This window comes from Ascidia mentula, chromosome 8, assembly GCF_947561715.1.
Source record: "Ascidia mentula chromosome 8, kaAscMent1.1, whole genome shotgun sequence".
In the NCBI taxonomy this organism is placed as follows: domain Eukaryota; kingdom Metazoa; phylum Chordata; class Ascidiacea; order Phlebobranchia; family Ascidiidae; genus Ascidia; species Ascidia mentula.
In genome coordinates, this window is record NC_138573.1 from 10,823,797 (window position 1) to 10,849,994 (window position 26,198).

The following is a 26,198-nucleotide window of genomic DNA, read 5'->3' on the forward strand; positions in this document are numbered from 1 at the left end:
TGTTTTATATCATAAGTGGGTGTAAATTTTCCAAGACCCGAAAAAATCTTGGGATATGAATCAGTAATCTTACTTTCAGACTGTACTGCACAAAGAGACTTGAGAATATTGATAGACTCTATAGCCGGCCAACCAAGTATTGATTGCCGTAATCCTTTGGCAACGTAGATATCTTGTACCGACGAAATACCTTCATGTTTCAATTTGGCTAAGAATTTTCCTTTCAGCGAAAGTCGAACACCTTGAGGACCCCGCAACACTTCATTGCAAGGTAGCAATTCCGGGGCATCTAAAAAGTTATGTAGTTAAACGGAAATGGCAGCTACATCCGCCTGTGTCTATACGGAAGTTGATTGTTTTGCCATTAACAGAAACAGAAAAGTTATTTTTATGTCTATCTGACATAGCGGTACAAATTTTCACCTGTCCCAAATACAAAGGCAACTTAGCCTATTTTCTTCTATTAAATGAAGTTATTTGCTTTTACATACCGACTGGAAATGACCGTGCTTGTTGCACGTGTGACATGTAGCATTGCGCGCTCGACAGAATTGCCTTGGGTGAGCCTTCGCGTTTCCACACCAATGGCGTCTTCCCTCTGGCTTCATTCCAGTGTTTGATTGGGGCTTGCGTTGAACTCGCACAACGTCGGCATAAGAATGAGATGTGCGACGCAGTTCCTCCTGCTGTTTTTTTCACAATCTCAGTGTTTCTGGCCATATTCACTGCTTTATTCAAAGTTAGATTAGGATCTAGTTGCAATCGCTCAGACAAACTTTTATCAAGCAACCCAACCACAATACGATCTCTTGTCATTTCTTCTTTTAGTTCGCCATAATTGCAGCTTTCAGCTTGTGAAAATAGTGAAGTTATAAATTCATCAGTAGATTCTTCAGGTCTTTGCACACGTGAATTAAACTGGAATGGTTCATAAATTACATTCTTACGAACATCAAAGTATTCGTGTATAAGCTGCAGACAGATGGCCACTGTTTCGACCTAAAAGGTTTCATCATGACTGTATAGTCACCACAAAGTGGAAGTCTTTGCTTGGCCGTTTGGTCTGCAAAGTTCGTCTTATAGTCACACCAGCTGCACTGATGAGACCTTTTAGGTCGAAACAGTGGCCATCTGTCTGCAGCTTATACACAAATTCATATTATTGGCTCCACATTGCTTATCATATGATTATTGTGACACGGGGCCTGACGGCACTATTGGTTAAGCTTGCTTGGCCGTAGTGTTTCCACCTTGTTTGCTCCGTAAGGTTGCACCTAGTTTGGTGCCCAACGGATGACGGTGACTGTATAGTCACCACAAAGTGGAAGTCTTTGCTTGGCCGTTTGGTCTGCAAAGTTCGTCTTATAGTCACACCAGCTGCACTGATGAGACCTTTTAGGTCGAAACAGTGGCCATCTGTCTGCAGCTTATACACAAATTCATATTATTGGCTCCACATTGCTTATCAAAGTATTCATCTTTCTTTTTACAATGTCGCACGTTTTAACTTCATCAGATAAATCAAAAGAGTTAAGAATATCATCGGCCTTATCGCCGAGAAGGTATATTAGTGTATCAGTTTGCTTTTTCTTTGATTCGTCAGACAATTTAGACGCCGATCTGTAGCGTTCAAATCTGCGAATACATGTCCTCCAGCTTTCCGGCTTGTTGAAATCAAAGCATTACGGCGGTGATATCTGGAAAGCGATACTCTTCTTTCTCTTAAATAGTGGACGAGGCAAATATGTTGGGGTCCATCTTCTGACACCATGTATTGTTGTAGTTTATTACACAACATAAACGGAACGGAACAGCGCACATGAAATAGTTTTTGCTGTGTTTAAATTTACGCTTATTTTCAGTTAGCGGGCGTTTGCGAGACTCGTCCAGCAAAGTCAAAAAGTTGTGTTTGTGTACATTTAGGTCCCTTTCTTCAATTTTATTATTTACTTTTGTGCCAAAATCCTAATATTGATCTCAAAGAAGAGCCTCTGTCCTGCTTTAACAAAAAACCTTGAGAAGTGATTTATTAAGTATAGGACATCAGGACAGATCGACAAAGTTGAGGCAAAAGGCTAACTACAGTAGTGCATAACTTTTTCACTGCTAAAACTGTTGTATGAAGACACATATATAGACACACTTATTTAAGTTGTTTTTGTTGATAAAACTGTGAATGGTAAAACATTGTTTAATACACATAAATTTTGCAATTATAGTATATTGCTTTCCACCTCAAAGACACAATGAAGTCATACAGGACATGAAAAAAAAGGATTTACAAAATTTGAGATTTTCCAATCGCACCCATGAGGTAATCTCTTTGCGATCATTAGGTTTTTCGACTAAGCAGGACCTTTCGCCAGGAGCTCTATTATACCTGCTTGATAGTAAATTTGTCAATTAGACAGGCAATAAAAGTGTATTACATATTACAAATATTTCAGTATTACATATGAGAAATATTTGTGTTACAGGTGACAAATATTTCAGTATTACAAATTTCAATGAAATGCTGTTGAAATCCCAAAAGGGCATATGTTGATCCAAAACACTAAAGTCAATTTAAAGGATGTTGCTGAGTATGTCACAGTGAGCTGCTTTCATTTTGAATACGTAGTAGTCTAGTCACTGACAATTTCAAAAATACTGCTAAGTGATTTTCTGCAGACTTTTGGGTTAACTTGTGAAAACATCAAATAACAAAATATAGACCATTGACATGCCATATCATTGGGTATTTCGAGGCCACCTCTGTTTAAATGCTGTGTATATGAACCATATTTTTCATAATACCTGTAGGTATCATCCAGATTGAAGTCATCGTTTCGAATGCTTGGATTTCATAAAATGATACAACTTTTTATGCCAAACTATTCAATATCTGAATCAGACCATTTGTAGCTGCACAAAGTATCTGTGTCCAATGGAAAGAGCCCCAATTGATGACATATTAACATTGCGCTGCAATGTTTAGCTTTTTTTTCTAGTGGGTCAATAGAAAATTGTCCAATCATGACAAAGTCATGCGTTGATTGCCAAAGAAATTTTGCAATAGAAATAAGACCTTGACATGTATGATAAAAAGCAGACGAAGTATAACCAGATATTTGCTTTACCCTGATTTTACTAAAAGAACTCCTGCTTCGCGCACATTCCGTAAGCTTGGCCAATTCATGCAACCTATTGTCATCACATGAACTCATCACTGCTCTTCTTGGATCTTTGAACCGGATGTTAATACCATGCTTTCTCACATTGACTACATTCCAGAATTTGACAAACATGTTAGGAAACTTAATGGTGTCTGCATTATCTCAACCAGCGACTGCACTGAGATAAAAGGTGTTCGGCGATGAAAGGTGTGATCTCCTTGACAATGAATGATGGAGTTGATTGATTGAAGGTCTGTCTTCAGATACCGCCTTCAGCGGTATAGTAACGTATATGACGTGTGGATAGAGTTGTGTTCAGTGCACCCTGGAAGACGTCATAGCTTGCGTTGTTGCCTTGAGTTCAGCGTAATGATGTCGTTGTGTTATTGTTTTGAAGTGAGCATTATGACGTAGCGTTGCGATGATGTCTTGTAGTGTTTTGTGCCGTCATTTCTTGGCTTTGCTGATATTGTTTGTTGTTTGTGGAGCTCATGCTCAACGTCATCGTTGTTCGTTCTCGGTGCTGTGTCGTTGCTTGCCGAGGCGCGGACCGAGGTGTGTCGTTGTTTCCTGGGGCGGTGTGTAGAATCCTTGGTGATGTTTAGATGCGTTTCGTGATGACGTAATCGTTGTTGAAGACGATGCGTAGAATCGTATGGATGGTGAGAGTGTCACCTTTGAAGTTGAGGTCACCTCTCATTGACGTAATTGCGCAATCAACGTTGTCGGTGGCTCGTGTGTACGCGTTACACAAAGTTTGAATGTTGTACATCTAATGAGGAACTTGCTTCAGGAACGTCATTTCCATCTTCAGCTTTCAATCCCTCGACGCGGCCAAACGGGGTGAATGTTGCTGACGTCATATCTGTACAAAAACTTACAAAGCGGTACCAGTACAAAACAAAGGCGGACGAGAGCACAAATCGCATTCCTTTTCGGTTAATTAGGATAAACAAAAAGTTAACAACACTCTTATGACAATTGCATATAAGCTAAAAAGAAGATTACGCGCCAACAGTAAACACTAATTTCTTCGCATGGGACTGTGCGTAAGAAATGTTGACATTTTCTCTTGGGTCGGTAAAATAATATATCGGAGCAGCATATATGTGTATCATCAGACAAAACGACCCGCATCATGCGACTAGAGCGAGTAAAAAAGTAAGGGCTGAACTGTATGGCCTTCAAAAAGTAATTGGCTCATAATTCTCGGGTAAGCAGTTATCAGAAAAAAAAATCTCATAAACAGTATGCAAACAGCAGGTGGTTTACGCACGAGGCGTATCCACTCGTAAAAAATGCATACTCTACAAGAAAACGTCTTAAAGAGTAGACGGGGATGTGATTTTGTGGCACTGAGAGCAAAAAAAAATGTTTCGTTATCCTACAGCAACAAACGTCATAAAAAACATAAATGGTTAGTATTACGTAACCACTGTAGTAGATAATGCAAATTGTGTTTTATCGCTTTTGTTTGCTTAACCAACATTCGTTCATTAACGCACGTCACTCTTTAATTCGCCTAGTCACGATACTCGTGCGTTATGAATCTGATAAGCCCGCTCTCGCACGTGAGAGAAATTCATCTTGATCAGCTTCGTAACACCGGAATTTTCCGCTGACCAAAGCCTTATGATTTTTTTATAATCTACGTTTGTTTTATGACATTTTTACTCGGTCAACACGCCTGAAAGTTGATATAATTGACCGCTTGGGCTGTAAAGCCAGACAGTTTCTGAAACGTAACATTGAACATTTGTACTGGCTCAACGCCACCATTGGATTTACTCGAACTGCATCATTGAAATTGCATCTTTTATTGTGAGTACTCGAATGCCTTGCTAATTTTAATACAACCCAGTAATTACTAATTGCACAGTGTGATTTGAATACTCAAAGTAAATACCTTCTGATCTGCAATCGTAATTATCGCCTTTTTATACTTTTAAAAGTCATTGTATCTCTTAATTTAGCGCCTAAACTTTCGTAATTTTTTGTGTAGTATTGTGAAAGTCCCTGTTGCAAGAACTGTGCACAAACTGCATGTTTTAATAGCCATTGTACGTTGCATGCACGGTGAAATTGCTATTGACGTATTGTTGTTGTATAATGGCGAGTAAGAAAACATCTTTTTTTCCTAGCATCATCAAATTTAGTATAGTAAAGGTAAGACTGTAACGTGCGAAAGTGAACCACTTATTACATTAGCGGATAGTGCATTGTCTACGCCAATTGTTGTTTATAAACCCATGTCGCAATGGGAGTCGGCGTGTGATTCGCCCGTAGAGGGACGACAGGATATGGGGGCCGTAAATAGTGACAACCACCAAACCCAGCAGAAATTCAATCAACCCCTCGCTCTAACGAATACACTTTTAACCAAAGAGGAACAAGCAGAACTCGTTCAGGAAGTGATTTTGAGCGTGGAAAGGCTCCCTATTCTGAATTAAAGGCGGCACATTTAAAAAGCTACGACACCAACCCTATTTCTGAAATTCACAAACTGTTTCTTGACAACAAACGACCCAGCACCTTGCTTAGCAAAATGAAAGGCCTTATCAGTAGCTCATCGTATAAACTGAGCCCCGATGCACAACGCTTGTTGAAGCAAATGTTCCATGATAAGTTGCCTGACTATGTCAGGTTGACTCTTGCCCCTGACTATGAATTGCCCATAGAAGCACTAGCAGAAAAGGCTGATTATGTCATGATGATGGAAAAACCAGGGAGATATACACAAGGTTCACAGGAAGTCAAAGCCCCGGACCCCAAACCGTTGATAGCATCAACACCACACAGGCCATTACAAATGATAATTTGGAGAGACGCCTAAGAGCGCTTTCCCAACAAATTAAATCTCTTGAGATTTCGGCGCAGAAAACTACGGCCAATTCAACCAATTACAGAGATTCTGCCCACGGCCAAAGATACAACTGCCCACGGCAACAGCGATATTCTGACGGAAGACAGGACTTCGAGCGGTGGCCATACAGACAAGAATTTTCCCGGGCCACACCGGCAACGGAGAGGAATCGATTTTACAGCGGGTATAGGTCAGGGTCCAGCATAGAACAACCAAGAGGTATGAATTTATGTTATCACCACAAAAAGTATGGATCACGAGCGTATAGCTGTGAAAAGCCGTGTGACTTCTACAATAAGCCAAAAAACGCATAATAGCCTCTCTTGTCAGTGAGAGAGGCAGGAATTGTACTTTATTACCGTTTACTATATATGACAAAACTAACGATTTAAACCTGCTTGTAGATACAGGGAGCTCAGTAAGTTTAATTCCCAGGAGAATGACGTCAAGATATTATCAATCCTGTAAAAATGAAATGTGCTATAGGAACCGAATTCTGTTCCCACGGTTCTATAACATTGAATTTGTGTTTAAATATTGGTTGTTTTAAATGGAAATTTCTTGTTTGTGACGTAAATCAATGTATTTTGGGAGCAGATTTTTTAGAGGCTTACGATATACTCGTGGATGTCAAAAGACACAGATTGTGCCAAATACAAACAACTGCTATTGCAATGCAAAAGGATTTACCGGTGGGATCTCTCGTGGATCGGACCGATCACGACGAATCTGTCAAAATTAATCCTATCCATTATAAACAGAACATGAAATTGAGATCGCAGAAACAGGTAAGAAATTCTTTTGACGATATTGAAACCAAGACGATACAAACGTCGCGTAACGTCGAAGTCAAAGCTGATCAACCGGAAATTTCGACATCAACGAATCAAATAGTCATGGAAAAGGAAAAAGGAGATCCGTCCTCGACCCACGTGACCACGACTGAAAAAAAAGGAAGTTCAGTCACCAACACGTGACCATCAACCACGCCCAAACTTGACCGGACCGTCCAAGAAGAGAATCGCGAAAAAGGTACTGACGTTTCGAAATGTACTGGAAATGTTTGCAACGTACAGAGAGAATCGGGGAAAAAGGACGAAACTCAGTCTGACGACAGCGATCTTGACTGTTCGATGGAGGTGAACGCTACGAATACATCAGTTAGGAGAAATGGCAGTAAAACAACACGGTTTGAAATTATACTATTAGAGTTTCCTGAATTAACCCAACCTGTATCAAACAATAGAAGAGTAAAAATGACCTCGAACATGTAATAGAAACTACAGGTCGCCCAGTCTCTTGTCGCTTGAGGCGTTTGTCGCCGGAGAACTTACACAAAGTACGCGAGCACTTTAATGAATTGGAGGCTGCGGGTATAGTTCGCTCCAGCACTAGTCCTTGGGCATCGCCAATACACATAGTGTCTCATAAGGATTCAGAAGAAATACGCATTGTCGGCGATTACAGGATGCTTAACATGCAAACTGTTGACGACACTTATCCCTTACTGTTTTTACGTAATTTTGTTTACAATTTGCATGGAAAAGTTGTATATTCCAAGGTGGATCTGAAATCAGCATATTTTCAAATAAGAATGGAAAAGGAAAGTATTAGCAAAACAGCATTGACAATGCCTTTTGGGAAATGTGAATTCCTTTCCTTACCTTTTGGATTGAAGACAGCAGCACAAACTTTTCAACGATTTATGGATAACGTCATGAGAGGTTTGGAGAATTTTGTATCCGTGTATTTGGATGATATTTTAATAGCTTCTGAGGATCTGGACGCACACGAAAAACATCTGAGGGCAGGTTTTTTTCACGGTTGAGTGAGCACGGCCTTGTCCTGAACACGAAGAAATCGCAGCTGGTACGATCGCAAATCGAATTTCTCGGCCATCTGATTACTGCCGACGGGCTTAAACCGTTACGAGATCGCATACAAGCGATCAGGGAATTCCCCAGACCTGCTAGCATAACTCAATAACGGTCATTTCTTGGGGCTGTAAATTTTTACAGAAGGTTTTTGAAAAATGTCGCCACTAAACTTCGACATTTGGACAAAATGCTCGGAGGACAACCGAAAAACAGCAAACAACCGCTAATTTGGACGACTGAAGCGGACAACGCTTTCAACGAGGTTAAGGAGAAATTCGCAAACAAGGTGACGCTACATTATCCTAAACATGATGCCAAGTTTTTTTAGTATGTGACGCAAGCGCATTTGCTGTTGGCGCATGTCTCAATCAACTGCATAGCGGTGTTTGGGAGCCGATAGGGTTCTATTCCAAGTCCTTGAATACCGCTGAGAAGAATTATAGTACTTTTGATCGAGAGCCACTGGCAATTTATCTTGCCATTAAGAACTTTAAATATATTCTTCTTGGGAGAATTTTTAACGTGGTCACGGATCACTTACCGCTTGTAAAAGCATTTCGTTCAGCAAGGACAGATTTCTCACCAAGACAAACCCGACATGTGGAATACATATCACAATTCACAAATGATATTAAATACATAAGTGGATTCCAGAATGTTGTCGCTGATTGCATGTCAAGGATACCTCAGGTAAACAGTGTACAATTGTTACCAGAAACTTTGACTGTTACAGACCTAGCCGAGGAACAACAATCACAAAATTTCCAAGAAAATTTGGGAGAATTGTATCGTTCATTACAAATTGTCGCCAGACTGGATGAACGATCTGAGGAATTTCTAATTGGCGATGTATTGTAACATACGTCACAGAAACCAGTGCTTGAATTGCGTAATGTTTTGCGTGCAGCTTTGCACATGTACTGCATAATCCCATAATGTGACCCAAATGATTTAGCCATCGAATATTCTCGAGTAAAGTGATTCATTCAACATCCTGTTTGCCACATAAAATGTTCTCCTATGCTTAGGTCACATCACACCTATGTTCTTGTATTATATTACTTAGAGCGGTTCGTGACATCACGTGACATTATTGACCAATCAGCTCTCAGTATGGAGAGCTTTAAAAAGCCCAGTTTAGACCGGTAAATTCATTCTATTTGATTGCATTCGATTCTACTTGTTCTATCGTATTACTGTTACACTGCTATTATTACTGAGACTCTACAAGCAATTCGCCGGCTTGGGATTTATTCCCATAGCCTAATAATAAACTGTGTAATCGGGGTGCGGTTCAAACCTTACAGTATCAACTGCAAATTTCCGACCGATTGTTCCCGAAGCACTAACGAGAAAGGCCTTTGACACTTTGCACGGTTTGTCTCACCCAGGTACTAAGGTATCTTTCTATACAGTGAATTTCATAGCGCCCTCTATGATAGAGGGCGCTCTATAATATTCTTTTGACCGCCCTCTATGTAGAGGGCGCTATGGTTAATTTGGTCACGCTTTGTATGGCACGGCATGAAAAAGGATATAGCCGACTGGTGTTTGACGTGTATGACTGGTCAAAAGAATAAAGTGAGACGTCATATAAAAGCGCCTTGGGGCAAATTCGTCGAGCAGACCGCAAGGTTCACTGACATTCATGCGGACCTGGTCGGTAGACTCGTGCGTTATGAATCTGATAAGCCCGCTCTCGCACGTGAGAGAATTTCATCTTGATCAGCTTCGTAACACCGGAATTTTCCGCTGACCAAAGCCTTGTGATTTTTTTATAATCTACGTTTGTTTTATGACATTTTTACCCGGTCAACACGCCTCTAAGTTAGTTGATATAATTGACCGCTTGGGCTGTAAAGCCAGACAGTTTCTGAAACGTAACATTGAACATTTGTACTGTCTCAATTATATCAACTAACTGCGAGAGCGGGCTTATCAGATTAATAATGCACGAAAATCGAGACAAGGCGAATTAAAGAGTGACGTGCGTTAATGAACGAATGTGGGATACACAAACAAAAGCGATAAAATACGATTTTCATTATCTTCTACAGCAGTTTTACTATGGTTTACAGGGCTATTAGTCAGGCAGTAAATTGACACAGGTTGCTGTTAAACATGTAGCTGAAAAACTACCCAAATATTGAGGTAGATTTTGTGGAAAAATGAATCACAGAAAGTATGTTCAATTTGTGATTTTCTGTTAGTCCCGACCCTTGTCCAGGAATTCTGGTCAAAATTATATTCGAGATAACTACTTTAACTGCTCCCCCGGGGGCATTTTGACCCTCTGTTGGCCATCATTTTGGCCAAAAAAGCAGAAAAAGTGTAGGTTTGTTTTTGTGAAAAATGAATCACAGAAAGTACCCTCCATTTGCCATTAAGTGAAGCCACCAACCCTCATCTACACAATTCATTAAGAATTAGATGTTTTGTAACTGTTTTTGTTTTCTGTTTAGCAATAGTAGTCCCCCTTCATGAGTTATCAGACCCGGCAATTGTTCTTGGCAAACAAGAGAAACTGTAACATGTATACGATGACAAATGACTTCTAAAACTCAATTATTAGGATTTAATTACCCCCCAGTCCCGGGTCAGAAAAGGCTGGATGTGTAGGGCGTTCTTTAAACGTCTACACAAAATACTAACACTGCCGTATATCTGACTCCTGATAAAAAGGCTACTATCTAAACCAAAGTTAATCTGTCAGTTTAATGCATAAATAACAGTCGCACGAATATTACAATAAAACGTTACAAACCACGCGTACTAAAATGTATGTCTGTTTGGCTTGAAAATTATCGACTTAATGTCTTGACTTAAATGACTCTATGCGACTCTCCGTGACTCTATATTTCTCCATATTTCTATATGACTCCATGTGACTCTATCTGACTCTATATTTCTCTATATTTTTCCATATGACTCCCTGTTTTACCCAAAGATGTGTGGCTTATATAGAAAACGCATACAGGGTCGTTTGGGTTCGGACTGATACGTGACTCATTTGAAATGACAGCTGTGTTGATGGAAGGGTCACGTAATTTGAATAGCCGGATAATTAGCTGTCTTCCGTGCATACAATAAACATCGCGTTATCCGCCGTATGTTGAAATGGGTTCGTGGCGTATGACTCGACGTTAATAAAAATACAGATGCCACGTAAACACAACATAACATACGAGAAATGTGACGTCAGATACAGATGAAATGTTTCATAGCAGCCCAATATTGAATAATTTGAAACAAATATACATAAGATGTGATAGTTACATAACATAAACTTGTGTCATGTTGTTCCTGTCATATTTGTTTAATTTTGAGTTTGTTCAGTTTTTAAATACATCACATAAATAAGCCAGAGAGTATATCCATTCTTCATCGTCCAGCCAAGAGTAATACTCCATCTTGTTTCTAAGTTTACAAAATTTCTTTAATTCCCTTCTAAGTTCAAAGAATCTTAGAAGCACTTGTGAAGCGAGACGCTACACTTGGTCCATATCTGCACAGAATGTCTTAAAAAGCCGGGAATTCAAAGCTCTTGCTTTGATGAAATTAACTATTTGAATCATCTGATCTAGAACCTTTCAAAGTGATCCCGGTAATGTTTTGGAAACTAGGGCTTGCCTATGCAGCATGCAGTGAAGACCTTTGCTTCTTTATAGCAGCTTGAAAGCCTGAATAGCACCCCAACATTGCTGGCTCACCATCAGTACAGCAGCCAGCAAGATTTTTACATTCCAAATTCTCAGACACAAAAAAAGTTGAAACTCTCTCCAGAACGTCTGCTGCTTTTGTAGTCGTTTCAAGCAAAAAAGAAACTCTTCCTGAAGGCCGCATCTCTGTATTTCTATGGAAAAGACTTTCTTGGTTGGGAAATGCCCTTCTCGAACTCTGTCCTGCGTAACAGAGTAATTATGTGTAACAGTGCAATGGGTCATGCATGGGCGCCAGTGTTTTGGTTGAATGAGCGCAGATGAACAGGCTGTTGCCAGGGCAATTTTCAGCGTGTTTGGGGCAGTTTTACCATGGTTTTCAGGGTTATTAGTCAGGCAGTAAATTGGTAGAGGGTGCTGTTGAACATGTAGCTGAAAAACTGCCCAAATATTGAGGTAGATTTTGTGGAAAAATGAATCACAGAAAGTATGTTCAATTTGTGATTTTCTGTTAGTCCCGACCCTTGACTAGGGATTCTGGCCAAATTTATAATCGAGATAACTACTTTAACTGCTCCCCTGGGGGCATTTTGACCCTCTGTTGGCCATTGTTTTGGCCAAAAAAGTGTAGGTTTGTTTTGTGAAAAAATGAATCACAGAAAGTAGCCTCCATTTGCGATTAAGTGAAGCCACCAACCCTCCTCTACACATTTCATTAAGAATTAGATGTCTTGCAACTGTTTTGCCCCCCCCCCCCCACAAATAGCTTTTCCTTTTTTGTCTATGTGCTTCTAATTTTGTCTACTTCGCTTATGTTTAAAAAAAAACAGTATGCAATAAAACGTCGCACATATACAAGAAAATCTTATATTTAAGCAAATTCTAGGTAGCAAGTGTGCCGACAACAATGATATAGAAATGCAATTTGTTGGTATATTTAGATACTACTAAGTTAAAGTTTGCTCACAGTTTTCAGCAAAATCAAGTTATTTCAACAAAAAGGCATTTCTACGATCAGAAAAGGCTATGTTGTGGTAAATCAAAAAATAGAAATAACCGTTACAAACATCTTCATACCTTTAGGCATGTGGCAGATGCTATTACAGTTTGTGTTGTGTAAATCAGTGGCGAAACAATGATTAAGGACATTATAACATCATAAAACACTGTTATCCGATGTTGCACTGGAATATGTAGTGTTTGCACAAAAATCAAATGCCAATGTTGATCCAAAAACAAATGTATTTGCATCAAGTCGCGAAACAAGCCTTATTTCCATGCCAAAACAATTTCCAAGGTCCCCACAGTCTTTTTTTTCTGATGGCATGCACATTAGAACTGTCACAAGGGACAAAGATGGGTGTGAGCAGTATTCTCTGCACAAAGCAGCTCCTCTATTGTTTGTAATTTGGACAGTAACATTATCCAACTGTAAAGAAAATAAGTTATTTGTATTGATTAACAACCGAGAAAAACACTATTAGCAGATTTGCTCATAATTCTGAGAATAAAAAGACTGGCCCATACTGTTGTATGAAACATCATCCTGTTTCATACGAAAAACGTTTCGGCAAGAACTTAATGCCATTATCAGTTTGAAAGACGCGGTTGGTGTAGCTCCATCATTATATGGAGCTGACCTGACTGACGTCACAGATAAGGTTTAAACCTCGTCATTCAAACTGATGATGGCTTGCCGAAATGTGTTTCGTTTGAAACATGACAATGTTAACAACAGTATGGGCCAGTCTTTTTATTCTCAGATAAAAACACATAACAAAGTTTGGCTGGACAAAAGATGTGACATTAATTTAATTTTTTAAAACACAGCAAGGTAGGTACCAAAGTGGTTTCCAACCGAAGTGCTGATGAAATTCATTCTTATGGCAAGTGTACAGTCTTATTAGAAAAGGGGGTATATCATTTGCTGAAGAACTTGATCAACTGCTAAAAAATGCAGTGAGAAAAACAATCACTTTAGAAGTCTATAAATTACATCAAAGCGAAAATATGAGGACACAAGCAGCTTGCAAATGACATTGGAAATAGTGTGCCAAGATTTTACAATATTTTTTTTTAATAGACAAATAACATTTAAAATTCTTACATATCACCTACTTGTAATGGTATCTCCACAAAATTAAATTACTACAGAAACACAAATATAAACAAATACTTGCCAACAACTCATTGCAAACAAAGTTTACTCCTGCAAATGGCCGTGCTGCCATTTGTTTAAGTTCCACAGCTCTTGTTTCTCTTAGTTGATAAGCATCATACATAAGTTTAAGTTTCCATACCAATGCAGCAATAAACAATACCACCAAAAAAGATGAGAACAGGATCAGTAAAATATGCAATAGACGGTTACTTTTTTGCAGCAATGAAACCTAAAAAATGTGTTTATCATTACAAACACAACAACAAGACTACCATACCCACCTTGATCCAACATGGGGTTGTTATATTAGTTACATATATGAATATGGTTGATTTGAAATTAGTTCCAATATGCAAGTTGTTTGCATCAATAGTTTCATGCAAACTTGAAACTTTTTCTTCTGCTAATATTACAGTGCGATGTCTACTATCAATTGACACAAAAATTGAAATTGTAACTGGTTTCTGAGATTCAAAGGCCAGCTGTATATCATCTTGTGCTGAAGGGGAGTTTTTAAAATTTATGCCAGATATGTGTTGATCTTCCAGGGGTTTTAAAGTAAATTTAAACTGGTAATTTTCAGTTAAATTGTAAAAGCATGTTCCATTTCCTGTTGCATTCCCAACATAACCATAATCACAATGTTCACATGAAGGTCCAATTACACCTTTTGTAAAGCAAAAACATTTTCCAGAGGAAATATCACATGCTAAAGCTTTTTGGTTACATGCACATTTGTAGCAAAGACCACGATTTCTGGCATCTCCAAAATAACCTTCCACACAATTCTGACATGAAATTCCACTTGTGTTGTTTGCACAATGAACACACCGACCATCCGTAGAACATTTGCTGTGGCCATTGCACTGACATTTGGGACAGGTTGCAAAATGCCATCTGTTAACTGGGCATATAATCATATTGCTCAAGTTAGCAGATTGATTCAAGTTCAATGGTCCTTTTCCACCCCCATCCACGCAATATCCACTTCCTGTTTCAGAACCATCGTCGCACCAACCACACTTACTATTACTTTGACACTTTTTACAAGAACTTAGTGATGAGCAGTTGTACACTTTGCAAACACTTTCAATGTTAGTCCATTGAAAACATTGTCCATAAGAAAACTGAATAACATAGGAATTTGTAGGTATACACTTCTGCATATTAAGGCACCACATACAACTTGATATTTTGGAGCATTTAGAACATGACATCTGGTTAAAACATGTAGAGTTTATGTTGCAAACTGATCTTGTCCTTTGACCCTGTATACAGGTGTTTTTTTTCCATGTACACATAGAACTTGCCATTTCACATTGAAAGCAATTTTTAAAAAATGGACAATATATGTTGTATGGCACATTGCATGATTTTGAACAGGGTGGTGAACTAGTATATGAATGACAGGTTTGAGTTTCTTCACAAAACACACATCCATGAACACTTGACAAACAAGCTTTGCATCCATTGTTTGATAAAGCTATGCAGTCCTTTTCAAGATTATCTCTTGACTGCTTATCCAGGACAAAAGCATTGCTGGTTGACATTAGCGGAACACAACTTTCATTGCTCCAAACACATTGCATGCCACCAGCAACCGAACCTATAAAAATGTAACAACTCTATTAACAATGAATTCAAATGCTATATTCTTCACGCTTGTACAACTATAATACAAATCTACAATAAAATTACCATTGCATGCATTTTTCGTGTACATTTGCTGGCATGGGTTGGGATCATATATCAGCAAGTCAGAAATCATCTTTCCATTGTAACCACTGAAAATATACATTTTCTCCATAGTTTTATTGACAGTCAAAACAACTGCTTTGTGGCCAAATCTTTCAATAAAATGCAAATTGGGTATTTTCATATGCCTCCACCTAAAAACAAATGAACTTTTGTATTCCGGTAAACATTAAGTAAGTTTTAATCAATAAACATCACAGTTAAACACCTATAACATCTAACTGTGTTAAAGTAACAGGATAACCTAAAGCAGTGGTTTTCAATCCCTTTGAACATGATCCACAATGGCAATTCAATCTAATCAAGAATGCTGTTTTTTTAATTACGATAAACAGAAAATTTTCAACAATTGCAGGTCAATGTATAGAGAGAAGTGCAAAGCTCTACACTCTTCAATAACAAAAATCAATTACGTAATACCGAAACCAAATGAATCCCCTTGCATGTAACCAAACAGCATAAAGTCACTTTGGATTTACACAAACATCATAAACTTATCTTTCCCAAAACATATTTTAATATGCAGTGATGTTTCATGCAATGGCATGATTTTAATAGTTATTATTTTTTTAACGTTTAAAACTTTATTACTACAACTTTTTCTTGTGCAAATAGAACCACAACTTGGGACCCCCACAAAAAAGGCCAGTGACAGTTGAAAACCAGAACCCTGATCATTTCTATAAAATTTTCAATAAAAAAGGATTACCACGATATTTTTGTAAGTGCATATTGGGATTATGCCAAAGCCTTGGGATTTTGGGATTGTTCAATTAGGTATTTTCAATTGGATTTAATTAACATTTTTTCAACAGAAATGCATAACAATGTATTTGTCCAAATAAAATAAGTCTGATAAATATAATAAAAAAAATAGAAAACATGGCTATTTTGTTGTTTTAAGTATGTAATCTCAGTAAGTCAGATGATCATGTTTAAATACACAGTCGAACATACTTACACATAAATAACTGGACAGAAACACATAATTTCACCTATTTGTACAAATATATACACAACCCACACTTAAAGTTGATATCAGAAATTATGGCATTATCAGTCATACAAAATTACCTGTTGTATGACACATCCAATGACATAAACTGTGAAGAAAAGCACAAAGCTCCTGTACTTTTGCTTGTGTCATTGTGTGTATTTCCCCCAAAAACATACATAGATTTGCCCAGTAACACTGCTGAATGTAAATATCTAGGAATACCACTGCAACTTAGTTTTACAACTAAATTGATATCTGGTGTATAAACAAATGTTTCAGCAGAAAGGCCTGTTGCTTGATATCCACCGTGAATAAAGATTTGACCACCATGGGGATCATAAACAGAAGAATGGCCATACCGGCCAGGTACTTCTGCACCAAATAAATTAGGTCTTGTCCAAGTTTCCTTCTCAAGACTGTAATGGAACACAAATGGGCTATATTCCAAAATAGGGTGATATCCAAACAGGACAACCATTACATTGGATTGAATAAAATGTGCAGAATGTCCAGACAATAACAAACTTGAATAGTAATATGAAGGTAGAAAACTTGTATTGTAAAATACAAGCTTCCAGGTATGTTGTTTGGTGTCAAACTCCCATAAATCCTGAACAGTTGTTTGATTTTCGCATAACTTTCCACCAAAAACTAGCAATTTCCCTTCAGCAAACACCATTGTATGGCCATATCTAGCATCAGGATATTTTTGAGCACTATTCATCACAACCCAACTTTCAGTACTAGCATTGTACAAAACCAAATCATTGGGTGATCCATTACCCAGTGACATTCCGCTATATATCCACATGGCATCAACATAACTTGCAACAGCATATGAAGCTCTTGGGTTAATTTTAGATGGAACCGACAAAGCAGACCAAACCTGCACATGCATTAGAGAAACTATCGTTGGTTGCTTGATTGTTTTGTCAAGAAATAAACATATTAATTTTCCAAAAGTTGACTCGTCATAAATGCCCTTGAACACATTAAATGTAAGATGGATGTAAAAATATTTGACCACATACCATTTTGACATTGTTACAAGATGGTGCAATGCAACTTGACGAACTCACTTCATAATTGCATGCTTCTCCAGTCCAACTCTCATAACATGAACACAATCCATCTGATTTTTAAAACAAGTTTGTAAAAATAAACCCACAGTCCAGTAAACATTATAGCCTGTATATGTAGCTAATTAAAGTATAAAGTAGTTGATTAAAAGCAAATTTGTTTTGGAATGTCGAAAATATTTAAAATCTTCTACATGTCAAATCTTTCATTGCCATGGACAGTAAAAGTTAATTTGTTTTGGAATTTTGACAACATTTAAAATCCTCCACATATCAAATCTTTCATTGCCATGGACAGTTTCATGGGTATCCAAAATCGCAAATGGTTATACTCTGCACACTGACATGACCAGTAAACTTACTTGGGGATGCTTGTCAAGCATTACAAAATATAATTTAAGTGACAGCAGTTTTTTGAGGTTTGAGGCATTGCGAATAAAATTTGATAATAGGAGTTTCCAACTATCATAAACTGGTGATGCACTTTTGTAACTAACCAATAATTTTATGTCTTACCTGGACTCCTGTATAATACTGACATTATTTTTATGTTCGTGGGTGCATTGGTGCCCAACTAAAGTAAGCAGTAAAACTTATTTTGTGCCAAAATTTTCAAAGTTGCTAGTTACCAAACTGTTTTCCACAAATAAAATACTTGACAGTTTCCAAACCATGTTCATAAAAACTGTGTAATCGGATCCAAAATAAATTCATGTCCATTTTCTAACCTGCGCAATAACCATGATTGGAGCAATTGAACAAACACTCATCAACTGAATAAGAGATGTTGAAACCAGACAAAGTATAAGCAACATCACTGAAGAACTGTAAAAAAGCTGTTCCAGACTTGGCTATTATTTCTGGATGATAAACTTTTCCCAAACCTGAAAAACATAGCAACATTTGTTTTCCTTGCAATAAAACACTTCTTGGCAACACTTGTATCACAAACAAGACAAGTGTGCTCAAAAAAAGAAAAATAAATGCAAACAAAAGTTGCAATCAATTTTGAAACCATTATCCACAGGTTGAAAATAAATGCACAAGTGCAGCCAGCTGTCAACGAGGTTTAATAGGTGATGATGGAACCAGTTGGTCGTGGAAAATTATAAAATTAATTAGCTACCTATGTGTTAAATCGCAATGATGGAAAAGTTCTTTCACTCATGTTCTGTCCGTAACCATTCTTGACTCTTGTTTCCCATGTTTGGCCGATTGACCCATGATTGATGCACTCGTATTGATTTATGTCCCATTGTGTTTTAACTGTTGCGCCCCTTTGTACTTTTTAATTGCTTAATTTCCTTGCTTTTGGGTTCGCTACTGCGTTTGTTTTTTGTTCTCTGAAGAAGCCTAGTCGTTCCTACACGGAAAACATCACAAAAATACAATCTTTTTAACAAAAGGTGTATATTTGTTGTTTTTCGCCGGAAGAATGTAAGATTAGTAATTCATTAAGATACTTGGTAGTCAAAACCTATTTTCAGTTAATAAAACATGTCAATGTTTTCAACAGTATGAGCCAGCCTCTTTATTTTCAGAAACTTTGTGTTTTATAATTATCAGAAATGTTTTCTGTGTTCTTATAAATATTCAAAATACAAAACATTTTTCTAGCATGAAGCACTTTTGAAACTTGGCACTCACATTTAAATTAGATTTTGTTATTTTCTGTGGTTGACCAAGTTAATATTTTGTCCAAAGGAAGTAGTATTGTTAATATCAAAAAAGTTTATTTTTGTCAAGAAGAAATGTACTCATTTAAGGTAAAAAAAACCTGCCTGCAGATCATTTGTTATATTGTTTGGGTAGAATATCTTTTTGTTTGTATATATTTTGTATTTATTGTTTTGTAGCTCTTGGGAAATTCTTGAATGACTCCATCGAAAAGAGTGCATCAAGGACATTTTTACAAGCTTTTGGGACCAAATTTCATTGAGTTCACTCATTTATTACTATTGCATGACAGGAAACCAATCATGCAAATGCAAAAAGAACATTTGTATAGTTGCAGAAGATGATGTTTCTGTGTTTGTCACACAGAACAAGCCAAAGAAATTTCTTACCATTAGAAGTAATGATTAATCCATTGTATGCTGCCAACAATGGACTAAATGCTGAATCACCATCATAGACATACAGATGGTCCCAACCACATTCAGATCCAAACTCCAAAAGAGTCAATTTTAGAGAAGAGTGTCTTGAAATACATGCAGTTATGAAGTGCAGCTGGAACACACATACTGGTAAAGCAAATACGATAAGCGATAAAATACAGAACAGCCCTTGTCAGTTTTTAATACATTAATCTGCAAATAAGTGTATTGGACATATCTTGAATTTACAGAAGCTCTGGTAGGACATTTTTTACAAATACTGACATACACAACAGCACAGAAATCAATTCTAGTAAGGATTAAATCTGGGATTATAAACTCATGTTTTTATTAAACTGCATTGTTTGCAGAAATTTACCAAAGTATAACCTGAAAAATTTCATTCCACATTGACAAAAGTAGATTTATTAACTATTACAGGACTTACATTTTGATGCTTTTAATGGCGGAATTTGTCATTGAAAAACCAACCAACTCTATTCAAACTAGTGATGTACCGATTCGTCTAACCGTAACAGAACATTCGGCAGTTATGTCAACTGAGATCAGCCAAATCAAGCGAATCATTTGTGCTATATAAAGGCTATATGCTTTTGATAGAAGAGTTTTACTGCAAGACATACAGTCGTGCTACAACAGGATAGTTGTTCAATTATTATCAAAGTTCTTTAGGTTTTAATGTTGTCTTGGCCGTCGTTGGAAGTTTCCAAGTGTTTCACCTATCTTGTAGCGGGCGTGGGAAAAATGATAATACTTCAATGAATACTATTATCTTTCATAATATTAAAAATTATATATCAGGTCCACACACTATTGTTGGCATTCCAGAACATTTTTCTAGAGCATAAAATTTCGGTTTTGGCCGAATCCACACAAATCATTCGGCCAAACCAAATCTTCGTCAAAATCGCTGAATAAATTTAGCAAACCGAAGCTTCGGTACATCACTAATTCAAACCAACAATAAAGACATCAACATAAATGTGCAACAAAGGTATTTATCCTGCACCCAGGTATATAGGAAATATGTCAGCAGTTACAGTTCACTTTTCCAAAGTAATGAGTTTTTGGACAACAGGTAGCAATGAGATGTTTTTTGCTTACTTCACCAAAAATAATACCACGGGCGCAATTTGCCACCACACCACAGGTCACTGCCTTGTGTGATGTCCACCACATTGTGTGCAATAAGAACCATTATGCTTGAAGCACTCACATTAAGCGTAAGCAGTAAACACAACAATAATTTTGTCAATATCCCCCTACTAGGATAAATCTTAAATTTATCAAAACATGAACAGAATCAAATACACAAGAACAAAATCCACTCTATCAAGTCGACTCATTAAATCGGCCACAACATTATTATCGCCCTTTAAGCTTTCATACCTTATACGACAACTTTGCAAAAGCAACGCAAAGCGCATAACACTGCCATTGGTAAACTTGGCTGATGACAAGTATGTGAGTGGCTTATGATCGGTTTGCAGGGTAAATTCAGGGCCATACAAATAAATCTTCTATTTACTCGAAGTAAGTACTCATGTTAAATGCAAAAGCAGAAAACACAACAGTAATCTATTACACAGCACAAACAGACAACCCATGTTGGTGCCTGATAAGGCAAGCTCTCGGATTGTGGAATTAATTGTGGGGTAAAAACTTATCTGCATAATCAATTGTTGCTTGATACTACACAACACCATCAGTTGCAATGTTTCTACCTTATCAAGTATTTTAGCATATATCTGTGTGACAGCTTGTACCGCATTCCACATTTTTAATGCAAGAATGTGGATCCAGATTTGGATAGTTCTGACAATATACAAAAGTCTGCATTAACAAAGTAACATATTTCAAATCAAAGAAATGATATTTCTATTAGGTGATTCCAGGAATCACTCCCTATTCTAGCCCAATGATCATTACGATTTCCACCCTTTGATTTTCCACCAGATTCTATTTGAATAAGGCACTGACGATGCTTTTTACAAAATGTATTTGTCTTACATAAAAGATTTTAATCTAGGAAACATATTTTTCATAAATATGGTCAAGAAAATGATAAAACAAATAGTTTTAGAAGAGCAGTGAACAAACTGCACTGTACCTTCAACAACATCTCAAAAAATTTTAATGGTGCAATTAATACTACATAACTTTAAAGTACACACTCTCAGACAATAAACCACTTATTAGGTGAGATAGTTAAATGCTCGCTTTTTGTTCCACTGTTTAAATTTGTGGGGTGCATTCTTCTAATCGTCACGGATTGGAACGGTTTATCAGTAAACTGATGTATAGAAAATTCGGATTCCGGAATTTATTTGCCGAATCGGCAATAATTTTCAAGATCGTTAATACAATTGGAAACTACCAACGACGGCCAAGAGAACCTTAAAACCAAAACACGAATAGGTCTTTGACGATAACGTAAAACGACTTTTAGCCGAACCGAATTTAGATGACTCGGTTCATCACTAAAAAGCACTAAGCCCGAAAATTGACTCGGCACTCGCAGGACCAGTCCAATACAAAGACGTCTCAGAACATATGGGTCGAGTAATGATTTTACTTGGCCTAACCTGGAAACTTAAAAAATCGACGCCTATGCTTGAAGGTATTTCTTTACCTGATCTTTGGCTGAATAAGCCATGAACATGAGTTTGAATTCTTGTAATTAAATGGCCCGTCAGATACAAAACCTGAAAAAGAAAAGAAATGTTAAATGATTACATGCAGTACAGACCTTTGAACATTGTTCCAAAAAATAGTAATATAGTTTGAAAACGTAGTGATAACACATTATATTTTCAAACATTTAACAACTATGAACAGTTTATTCCATTCTATGGTTTGTGCAATTATGATTTCAAAGGATGGGCAATATAGAATAATATGTCTTTCTTGTTTCTGAGGAATTCTACATTTTTTTATTTCATTTGGTTGCCCTTCACTCTGTTGGACACTTATGACACAAAAAATGTTGGATTGGAAGTGTGTGGAAGTTTTTTGATTGGTTATTCTGTATTGCCCATCCCTACTATTTGCACCAATAAAGTGTAATGCCATTCAGCAAGCACATTAATTTTAGAAAGAGACATATACTAGTTTTTTGCTCACACACATACATATTTTAAAAATTAATGGACTTCCCTTTCAGGGGCGTATCCAGGAATTTTTAAAGGGGGGGTCCAATTTTTGTAGGGAATTCCCCGATTTTCAGGTATAAACTAAGTGTAAACTATTGTGGGCGAGAATCGCAAAATACGAGCGCCGGTGTTCGCGCCAATCGTCACATAAACGGTGGCTTTCTGGCTTGCGCAATTGTGGAACGCTATGGAAAGTTTAACAACTAAACTAATTGACTTTCACGCAAACAAACCGCTTGTCATTACAACATGGCCACTGAAAAACGACGTTTCGTCCGTGAACTGACGAAAAATGACATTTGTTTCGTAACAATGCAACATGTTTGGTAACAATGCCAAGTGTTCGGTAACAATGCTCCCTGTTTGGAAACAATGGCGAATGCAACACGATGCGGTTTTTAGGTCAACGTCAAAGAAAATTTCTGGTTTTCACGCGGATTTTGACAAAAAAATACAGTGGCGTTTGTTTAGTTATCAAAAAAGACCAAAATATTTCACAAAAGAGGGGGGTCCGGACCCCTCGGACCCCCCCCCTGGATACGCCCATGTTCCCTTTATGTTAGCGTTTAAATGGTATTATATAAATATTATGTACCAAGCATAAAATCAAGCTGAACAATTTTATTTCACAAAAGTGGTAAAAGACCATCACAATTTGAGATTTCAATATAGATTTTCAAGAAACATCTAAAGATAGTATAGCATTGTTGACAAAACAAAAAAAAACTACTACAAGGGTGAGGCGCAAAGAGGAACAAATATAATAGCTTTATATGTGTTTTTGACAGACAATGACAATCAACGATTTTTTGCCTACAGACAGATTAAATTATTTGTTTCAAGTACTCATTCATAATAACTGCTAGATTCAGTTGTAAAAATGTTCTCAATTTTGTGCTGTGACAATGGGGAGAAAGTCTTACATCCGCACAAGTTGATGGTTAACAGTGAAAATTAAAGCTGTAAAAAAACTGTGAAGTGGAAATGTGAACTGCATAACATGAAATCTGTCTGTCAAGTTTGTTAGATTTTTTGTTAGTCTGTATAATAACACTACAAAATGCCTCTAAATTTGTTGTTGTTACCAAACACGTTGCATTGTTAAGAAACAAGTGCCATTTTTATTTGTTTTGTCACAACGTTAAGAGGCCTATTTATCCTTTTTTCTATTGGCACAGACGTTCATATTATCTACAGCTCGATATCCATTTACCTTAATTTAAAAAAAAAATATAGAAAATTTTCCCCGAAATATTGACCCCCATACTACAGCCAACATTAGTTATAATGGGATTGTTACTCCGGTGAATCTAAAAACTCGCGCCTATGATAGTAATACAAATCTTTAACTAAAAGTTAAAAAAATCATTCAATTTTCAATTACGCAAATTAAACTGCACGAGGCTCACAACAACTTTCTGCAAATTATGTTATAACTGGAATCTCAAAAACAAGTTGTTTACAGTCAGTTTTAGTAAGAAAACACAACTATAATTATTTTGTACAAATTTTATTTGAAAACCCAAAACTTTCTTGAACAAAAAGGATTTCACCAAAAAAAAACAGCAGAAATAAATGCCATTTATCATAGTAATAACCTGATTTCTTTACATTAAAACTTTACATCAAAATAACATCAAGCCTTATATATCAATATTTTATTTTAGTTCTGCTCTCTATTTTTCATTCATATTATAGTATTTGGTACACTTTGCAGATTGTTCAAGATTTGTAGGTGGCACAAAATGTGATATGTTTTCTGCAATATTAAAAAAAAACAATTTCCGGGTACCCAACGGATAGACATTGACCAAAAGATATCACAAGGTGGAAATGGTGCACAGACTAAACCATTCATTGCATATAAATTATATCTTTGTTTATCTCCTGCACAGATTGCTGATAATAATTACAAACACAGATTTAGAGAAGAATTCTATTACATGTTCTGACAATTCCTTTTTTGTCACTGCAGCAGGTTTAAAAGTAGCTTTGCAGTATGACATATGCCAAACATCCTGTAACTTTCCCATTTTTTCTATACACCAATCTATTATGTTCATCATCAAAGCCATCCATTAACCCAAAAGAATTCAATGTAAACATAAAAACTAGGCGCCTACAACTGTGCACACCATTTCTCCAAAATGACTGATTGCTCATTGTACGTGTTTGTAAACTGTCATTTTAAGAAGCACTTAACTAGTTGGTAAGTTTGGGCCTAATAATTGTTAAAAATCACATGATGCTATCTCAAACTATGGTAAAGCTATATTTACTAAATATGGTTAACTATGATTTTGGTTTAGATTCTATTGCTGTAGTCCTACATATTTTTCCTTTCATCATTGCACTTATACTTTTTTATGTAGACACAAAAGTACCATGAACACCATAGGCGTCGATTTAGTGGTGACTGGGGTGACATGTCATCCCCACAAACCAACAATACATGCATTGTCACCCCTGGATTTCGTTTAAATTAAAAATTATTGTTAAAAAAACCACATACATTATACTATGCGTTAAGCTGGTTTTAAACAACCTGTATTATCACCGACACAATCAGGATAAACGCAAGTGTCTTGTTGATTGTTACCCAACGCAGCAGTTGTTTTGTATATCACTTCATAATTACTAAATCTGCAATACACTGAGTGAAACAAAAATGCGCCGTATTCAGTAAAGGTGGTCCGTAATTAAAGTGTTTAAAACTTAGTGCTACAAAAACATGATTCGATGTAAAAATAAAGTGATACGAAACGGAATTCGCGTCTTTTGCCTATGTTTAGGGAGATACGAATGACAAAATGTTTTTTGCGTACTTCTAAAACCTAGAAAAGTCACCCTCAATATTTTACAAAACGTTAAAAAATCGACGCCTATGATGAACACTGAATGTAATTGCACCTGAAGACAGGTTTACCATCACCCTGCCATGGCATTGATCACACAACTGTCCTATCCAACCATAAAAACAATCACAAGTTGAATTGTTGCAGGTCCCCATGTAACAAGTCATTTGCTGGTGCTTGTTGGATGTTATATTTGACGGGTTTTTCATGCACTGCGAGAATGATTTTTCGCCACAACTGCACAGGGCCACACACCAAAGAAAGAATTGCACTAAACGCATTATGCTTACACTATAGCTGACCTCAACCAGCCGGATCATCCCACCATAGAATACTAAGAACTACTGTCATTCTGGCAGAATCCAAAATTATTGTTTCGCAAAATGCGTTCCGCATCAATGAGCAGCATTGCACAAGAAGGTTTAACTTGTACAAAAGAGTTTATTGTTGGTATATAACATACCAGTAAGCATTATTTTGCAAAATATTTCACTTCTTAATCATTTCGCAAATTTGCCATATTCTACA

At 37.0% G+C, this 26,198-nt stretch overlaps 1 protein-coding gene and 1 pseudogene across 4 annotated transcripts; both read right to left on the reverse strand.

The window, feature by feature from the left end:
* Nucleotides 1–2,565: 2,565 nt before the first annotated feature.
* On the reverse strand, nucleotides 2,566–4,018 carry LOC145911931 (uncharacterized; annotated as a pseudogene).
* Nucleotides 4,019–12,418: 8,400 nt separating this feature from the next.
* On the reverse strand, nucleotides 12,419–26,004 carry LOC145910204 (attractin-like protein 1). Of its 4 annotated transcripts, XR_014403194.1 has the most exons (11): nucleotides 25,726–26,004; nucleotides 22,296–22,368; nucleotides 19,613–19,746; nucleotides 18,275–18,430; nucleotides 17,547–17,599; nucleotides 16,545–17,449; nucleotides 15,414–15,604; nucleotides 13,997–15,321; nucleotides 13,735–13,944; nucleotides 13,397–13,501; nucleotides 12,864–12,983 (listed from the first exon to the last, which is right to left on the reverse strand). XR_014403194.1 is itself a non-coding variant. In XM_082997244.1 (10 exons), exons 1-10 carry the CDS (start codon nucleotides 25,988–25,990, stop codon nucleotides 12,711–12,713), a joined length of 3,585 nt encoding a protein of 1,194 aa, XP_082853370.1. In that variant the 5' UTR covers nucleotides 25,991–26,004; the 3' UTR covers nucleotides 12,419–12,710. The 4 variants fall into 4 exon arrangements, 3 of the variants coding, with proteins under 3 accessions (XP_082853370.1, XP_082853371.1, XP_082853373.1); XM_082997244.1 differs by lacking the exon at nucleotides 13,397–13,501 and having other exon boundaries at nucleotides 12,419–12,983; XM_082997245.1 differs by lacking the exon at nucleotides 13,397–13,501 and having other exon boundaries at nucleotides 12,419–12,983; nucleotides 16,545–17,353; nucleotides 17,499–17,599.
* Between the last annotated feature and the right edge of the window lie 194 nt (nucleotides 26,005–26,198).

What these genes read in the sequence shown, in the direction of transcription:
- LOC145910204 (XM_082997244.1), bottom strand. Translation starts at nt 25,990, where the DNA reads ATGATCCGGCTGGTTGAGGTCAGCTATAGTGTAAGCATAATGCGTTTA. An exon ending in ATTAATCATTACTTCTAATG is followed by an intron (nt 18,431 to 19,612) that starts GTAAGAAATTTC and finishes TATGTTTTTCAG; the next exon opens with GTTTGGGAAAAGTTTATCAT. An exon ending in CAACCCCATGTTGGATCAAG is followed by an intron (nt 13,945 to 13,996) that starts GTGGGTATGGTA and finishes CACATTTTTTAG; the next exon opens with GTTTCATTGCTGCAAAAAAG.